General features: G+C 44.4%; 3 protein-coding genes across 3 annotated transcripts; 1 reads left to right on the forward strand and 2 right to left on the reverse strand.

The window, feature by feature from the left end:
- Positions 1–1,641: 1,641 nt before the first annotated feature.
- On the reverse strand, positions 1,642–2,468 carry PHALS_04931 (uncharacterized protein; the record flags this gene model as incomplete). The annotated part of the gene is made up of 2 exons (XM_024722644.1): positions 1,642–1,923; positions 2,358–2,468. The coding sequence occupies 2 exons, from the start codon at positions 2,466–2,468 to the stop codon at positions 1,642–1,644; spliced, it is 393 nt and encodes a 130-aa protein (XP_024573700.1).
- A 1,633-nt stretch (positions 2,469–4,101) lies between these two features.
- PHALS_04932 (uncharacterized protein) lies at positions 4,102–4,512 on the reverse strand (the record flags this gene model as incomplete). The annotated part of the gene is made up of 1 exon (XM_024722645.1): positions 4,102–4,512. One exon carries the CDS (start codon positions 4,510–4,512, stop codon positions 4,102–4,104), a length of 411 nt encoding a protein of 136 aa, XP_024573701.1.
- Positions 4,513–6,325: 1,813 nt separating this feature from the next.
- On the forward strand, positions 6,326–6,729 carry PHALS_04933 (uncharacterized protein; the record flags this gene model as incomplete). Its single annotated transcript, XM_024722646.1, has 2 exons — positions 6,326–6,624; positions 6,708–6,729. 2 exons carry the CDS (start codon positions 6,326–6,328, stop codon positions 6,727–6,729), a joined length of 321 nt encoding a protein of 106 aa, XP_024573702.1.
- Positions 6,730–6,789: the final 60 nt, after the last annotated feature.

The raw sequence follows: 6,789 nt of genomic DNA on the forward strand, positions 1-6,789 counted from the left end.
CCTTGCGACGTCTGGTTCAACGATATTTCCACCAAGAATAGCAGAGACCGATCCGATCGCGAGCGACCCAAGAACGACACGTGAAAGCACTTTTAAGGTGGAGGTGGGCAGCATTATCAGAAGTAATGTAAGCTGTAGGGAATGAATTTAGGAATGAGATGAATACAATGCTGCAGCTAATTTTTCGTGAGCTGAGTCATGCACACAATTTGTACTATCCATTCCTGGAGACATGAAGACAAAATTGGCAGATGATAAAACGATAGGAAGTCTATTCTCTGCAAATCGACAATGTTATCGTGTATGAACATGCGGAAGAGCTGAAAGTCCTTGCGTACCGCTAATCAAATCGCTCTTGCGTTCACAGCCCGTCTCATCTGTAGACAGTCCACTTCCTAGGCCATAATCTTCTTGATACCAACCCATCCAGTAAGGGATAGGTCTTATCGTATTAGAATTTAAACGCTCAATAATGAAACTGGAACGGCATTTGACTATCGTGGGTGCGTCGAAGTTTTCTCTTAAACCACACATGACCGTGAAACTTATATCACATAAAGTGCACTCATTGAAATATAATCTGCCGAGGAGAGGTACATTTCTATTTCTTAGAGAATGAGTTTGATTTTGTGCTGATGACTTAATATCAAGACTTTGGCGGAGCTGTGTTTTTTCTTCCTTTTAGTTAGCTCTCGAGTACATAATTAGATTGTAACCATCTTAAATAACTTGTCAGCCCGCAAAAGCCTAAAATTTCGTTAATGGGTCCGGATGATAGTCAAACAGCTTTATGATGAAGTTTTTTTTAGCTCTTTCTCTGTTACATCTGTCACAATTCAAAAAGTAACCTGATTACTGAGAAGAAGTAGAGTCCTGCACAAAATATAGGCAGCTGCCACATTGAGTATGCAAGCTTCGAACTTGCGCAATAGATGCTACATGTGGGGTTGTGACGTAAACATTTGAATCTTAAAAATGATCTTTAATTATTGATCGAGAGGATGTCGTACCACTCTGATATTCTAGAACTCAAAAGTAACATTCAAAAATTGAGAGTTTATTCATACATCATATAATACATATTGTGATTTGCTCTTTGCGGTTGGTTTGCATGCGAAGAACTAGGTGCTCTTTATCGGTGCATCACGCGTTACACGCGGACTCTACTTAACCATCCTAACGCTGGATGGAAACTGCAAGTATACTCCCGTGCAACTGAAGATTCGCAAAGCATAACAGTAGGCCACATTATTGGTGGACTTGAAAACTCACTGAAAAGGACACTGATGAGAATGTAGCAAAAATGGAAGTGAAATTATCCGGCTTAGATGAACGCAACTGCTCTAGTAGCCTCGCCTACATCATTCTAGAAATATGACTCGAGCTTGTGCGAGATTCCGCGAGTTGCTGACTTCAATAGACACCCAAGGGACAGTGTAGCCGTCCAGATGGCAGTTGTACCGACTATCATTACAGGTCGAAATCGCTAAGTCATCACAAACTCCACTGAGCCTAACGATCCCTGTGATCTGGGGAGTGTATAGTAACTTGCTCATGTCGGCGAGCTGGTCACTCGCTGGCACATACTAAACTTGGAGAACACCGTCACGCACAGCATCTCGAACAAACTGGTATCGCAGATCAATATATGTCGCGCGAGATGGACAATGCCATAGCGATGGCTGCCTGGTTATCGACGTGCATAGCAGTAGGAGAGAGATACTTCTTGAAGGAGGTGTCGGACCACAGTAATTCTTGAGCAGCCAATATTAGAGCTATATACTCAGCCTCTGCTGAGAAGAGAGCAACAGTACGTTTGTCGCGCCACCAAGTTGACTCCCGCGTCTCCACATCATCCCGCTGATTCGCGTTAGTATAGAGTATCGGGCCAAACACCGTCTCATCATCTCGGATATACATGCCCTTAGCCAAAATGTGTCCATCAAGTAGCGTAGTACGTTAACAGCAGCTTTTATGTGCGCTTCGCATGGACCTTCAAGGTATTGAGACAGCTCACACGCGGAGACGGAAATGTCTAAACGCGTACCGCTTGCGAAGTAGAATAAGCATCCGTCGGTTCACGATACCGTCGGCCATCCACGCGTTGGGTTACTTTGAATTCCGACAGCTTCTCGACAACACATGGGGGTTTTGGCGTGATTGGGTAGACTTCTTGCCGAACTTACTCGTCTCGGATGTAATTAATCTAGACGCCAAGTAAAAATCGCGCTTTACCTAAGTCTTTAAGCTTCAAAATTGGGAAAAGCCCAACTTGATCTCATTCGCCGGATCATTCATTATACACACACCCAATCAAAGATTATTTACATATTGGATGAGATACACAAGATGCATACCTCACTCGTGAACAAAGTACACGGATCAGATACACAAGCCACAGAACCCATCGACGTGAGCTCCTCAACAATTATTTTGTGCCACACTGCTGCTGCTTGCTTGAGGCCCATAAATGCTCTGACGTGACCTGGCCACCATACCGTCTGGCAACTTTGTCTCTTCAGGTGAGTTGATAAACACGCCTTCATTCAGCACGCCGCTCAGGAAAGCCGTCTCGACATCCAACAGACGGATCACGTGGTTCTGCTGGCAAAACAGAGCCAGGTACTCCTAACCTAGTTGAGACTCGCAACTGCGAGTAGGTTTTCAGATAGTCAACTCCATACACCTGTCGAAAGTCTTGGGCCACCAAGCGCGCTTTCAATCGCGCAATAATAACGTCCGCGTCGCGTTTTACATTGAATATCCATTTGCATCCGATAACTTTGACACCGTTAGGGTGACGTATAGAACCCAGGTGTATTTCGAATCGTGGGAACAAAGTTCGCGACACACCGTCTCCTTCCAATCTGACGCTTGTGATGACGCCATGGTGTTTTAAAACATTCGATGAATTCTCACCACAGCGAGAGCAATCTCATTTTCGTCCATCTGTCGCAGTAGTTTGGATTTTGGCTTCAAAATTTATACTAATTATTCACATCACTCACGGAAGGTTGCCATTCAACGATGCAATCTTTAGCAAAAGATGGCAATCAACCAGATACACGAGAGATCAACCGTGGGTATTGGCTATCAAACACAATACGGTTCACTCCCACTTGGCAATTTTTGAAAGATCACGCGCTATTTTTATCAGCAAGCGGTGCTGGTTGTAGAACGAGGAATGTGACCATCATATCTTAAGCCACATTAGCGACAAATTCACATAATTCTTCAGATGAAACAATTGAAGAAGAGACTTTGATTGGTGGAGTCCGCCGTCGTTCTTCGACCATTCGCATCCACCGTTAGTTTCTTTGAGTATGGCGCTGGAACATCGTCGTACTCATCGAAGACAAATCGCTTGAGCTCATCTCAAGTCATCACCCTAACGTGATCGAGAAGGACGTTCATTCGGAGCTATAGTGCAAGGCACAACCACGAGTTCCGCTTCATAATCCTACACACGTTAGACGTTTGAACCATCAGCATGCCTCGCAAAGTCGCAGAGGCGAACTGTTGCATCAAGCTATCGACGCTAAGAGAAGTCAACATGCACGTACCCATTTGATCCAAAGACGTGCTTGTGCCGACAAATGGTTTGTTCCCAATTAGCATATCATGCGGTGTTTTGGTTAGGTATTTGGCAACCTGTGTACGCAGCTGTCACAATGGCTTCGCCCCACCACATCTTCGGTCGATGTTGGTAGTAACTGATCGGTTCGTCCGCTTTGCCATCTCGTTATGCGGGTAAGGTATAGGGAGCACTGACCTGACGCACATTTCCATGAGTCAAGAAGAAGTTACTGAGCTTCTTGTCGCGACATTCATCACCATTGTCAAACCGAATGCATCGGATCCGGGCCACCATTTGACCTTTAATGAGAGACATATACGTCTTGAAGCAAGCCAGGACTTCATTCTGGCCGTCAGTAAATACACTTGGACATAGCGAGTCCAGACATCAGCAAACACCAAGATGTATCAAGCGCCACATCGAGACTAAACCTCCATGGGTCCTATCACATTATTGTGGAAAATTTTTAAATGAGGCCAGAGTTTTTATCAGTCTGTTGAAGGTCCGCAAAAATTTCGCCACAGTCACCACATGCACAACCCTCGCACGGTATTTGATGAGTCCAGCTTGACCTCGAGCTTGGTAATAGCGCTCGCAATAATAGTCACTGACAGAATCCGATCATGACCTGCATGACCCAGGCGAGCATGCCAAAGGTTGGTTATTACAGTGGATACACCGAATTTGCACCAGCGTTTCTCTAATGGCATACTGTAGCCAGCTTCTGCGCATAAAACTTGTTTACGCTGACTCCACTCGCAATATCTTTCCCTTGAATGCAACCGAGCACTTGCCAAGTTCAAAGTAGACCTTAGCTTACTTTGCCGCCAATGCAAAAACCAACAGTAATGTACGATCGAAGTGGTGATATTCAATATATCTGAGATCGCTGCTGATCGTCCAGTTTTCAAAGTCAAGTGCACGAAGTCGACCATTTTCACCGAGAGCCAATTATTACTAGCCACCAACACATCGATCTTGCCAGCAATAAAGCAAAATCCGTCGATTCATATCGATCAAAGGTCATGTGCGAACTCGCTCCACTGTTCAAGACCCACATCTTCTCGGAATCCTCACCACCAGATACCGAAAACGCATAGCCATCCGTCATACTCTTCTTTCTTGGACACTAGTCACGCTTGTGACCGGCCTCATTGCACTCAAAGCAAAACAAACAGGCGAGCGAGGAGCCACCCTGACGAGGTCATCCCGTCCATTATTACGACCTTGACACTACGGCTGTAACGGGGTTTCACGTGCTTCGGTATGAATGATGTGGTTTACACAAGATGATGTGATCATACAATCGTGTGGCTATACCATTACAAGAAGTCAGTACTTGGCGGGACTGCCAGTAGTTACGCATTTTTATCAGGTTTGCTATCTAATTATGAAAACGTATAGAATTATATATAGGCGGCTTTACCGCAACTGAAACCAAGAAATATAGTTTACATTTTCACGGAATAGCTAACTAGCTTTGGGTAAAGGTTGTAGTTACTCTTGATGTAAGTGGATTGCGATCTGCTACACTCGTACTGGTTCTAAGTATAGAACGAAGATCACCGATCTTAACCAAGCTTCCTCAAAGCGAAAGAGCTACGGCAGCCCCGGTGCAAAAAAGAACACTGATGAGAATGTCGCAATAATGGAAATGAGATTACCAAGCTCAGATAAATACATAAATCACCAATACCTCTAGTAGCCATGGAGCACTCCCTAGCACCTAGCCACCATTACTATAGAACATGACTAAAGCTTATGCGAGACTCCGCTGGTTGCTGACCGACACTTTCCTGTCAATAGACAACCAAGACACTATTCGGCTGTCCAGATGGCTGTTGAGCCCACTATCCTTGCAGCACCGATCCATTTAATGCTTTGAATTATTCAGAGTGCAAATCCATGTTGAGCTCTAGGAGTGGGAGAATAAAGTAGAAATAAATGCGACCTTGTATGACCCGCATCTTAGTGACAAGAGAAATACTTACAACATCGACCTCCATTGTTTGTGAGCCGGCGTGAGAGGAAAAGAGTACCACTTTCGGTGATCCCGAAGGTCCTTTATCTTTAAGAACGAAAAGCCCAATATGATGATTTGAAGGTTGCTGTACTGATTGACGCTTCCATCAATTGTTTAAGCGGCAATTTGCGTGTGTGTCCGCTGTTCGCGATCAAGACGTCTTTCAAATCACTAATTATTAGGCTATCCACGTCAAGAATGTTTCGTCGTGATAGTTTTCGCTCTGCTACGATTGTTCAAAATTAATCTTTAGATCGGAATTCTAAGCATAGAAATCATGTTATGATGGATGCGTGAAAAGTAAATCAAATGTACCAAGCGCAGCGTCGTAATCAGTATGCTGTCTTAATGCTCGTTGATATTATGAAGCAACTACGATCTTCAGTAGCTTCACTTGAGTCTCCCAACAAAGCTCAGCAGCTTTTGTTATCCGTGTATACAATAATGTCTTGGGCTAAGGTTTTCCCTTGACATAATTCTAATCTTTGATTACTTATCGCAACGAATTCGTTTGAAAAAGCAAGCGTCTACTGCGTTGTCATCACGAGCTTTCCTGGCCCTACTTTCTACAGATGAGACAACTGTGAACGTAAGAGCGATAATGTCACCCCTGAGCAAGTACACATCAGCCACACATTTGCGTACCGCAAAATCATGCACGATAACATTGTCGATTTGCAGAGGATAGACGTCCTATCTTTTTATCAACTAACATTTCAGTCTACATGTCTCCAGGAATGGATAGTACAAGTTGTGTGCACAACTCAGCTCAAGAAGAATTTATCTGCGGCACGATACGCATTTCCAGATTCACGCCCTACTGCTCACATCACCTACGAATAATGCTGTCCACCTTCAACTTAAAGGTGCTTTCAAGTGTCGCTCTTGGGTCGCTCGCGATCGGATCGGTCTCTGCCATACTTGGTGGAAATATCGTTGAACCAGACGTCGCAAGTTTCATGACCAATTTTCGTCACGAGAAAGACAGCAACGCTTTATGTGGTGGAGTTTTAATTGCTCCAATGTGCGTCCTCACGACAAGGTCATGTATGGATCAGCATCCTTTGTATGCGGCAGTTGGAACGCGTTTTTCTAACGGCTCAACAGATGTCGAAGCGCTGAAGATTAAGAGTAATGACACTCATCCGGACTACAATAGTCTTGATCGCTCTTACGACTTTGCCATCGT

The sequence above is a fragment of the Plasmopara halstedii genome (assembly GCF_900000015.1).
Source record: "Plasmopara halstedii genome assembly, contig: Scaffold_287, whole genome shotgun sequence".
Taxonomy (NCBI): domain Eukaryota; phylum Oomycota; class Peronosporomycetes; order Peronosporales; family Peronosporaceae; genus Plasmopara; species Plasmopara halstedii.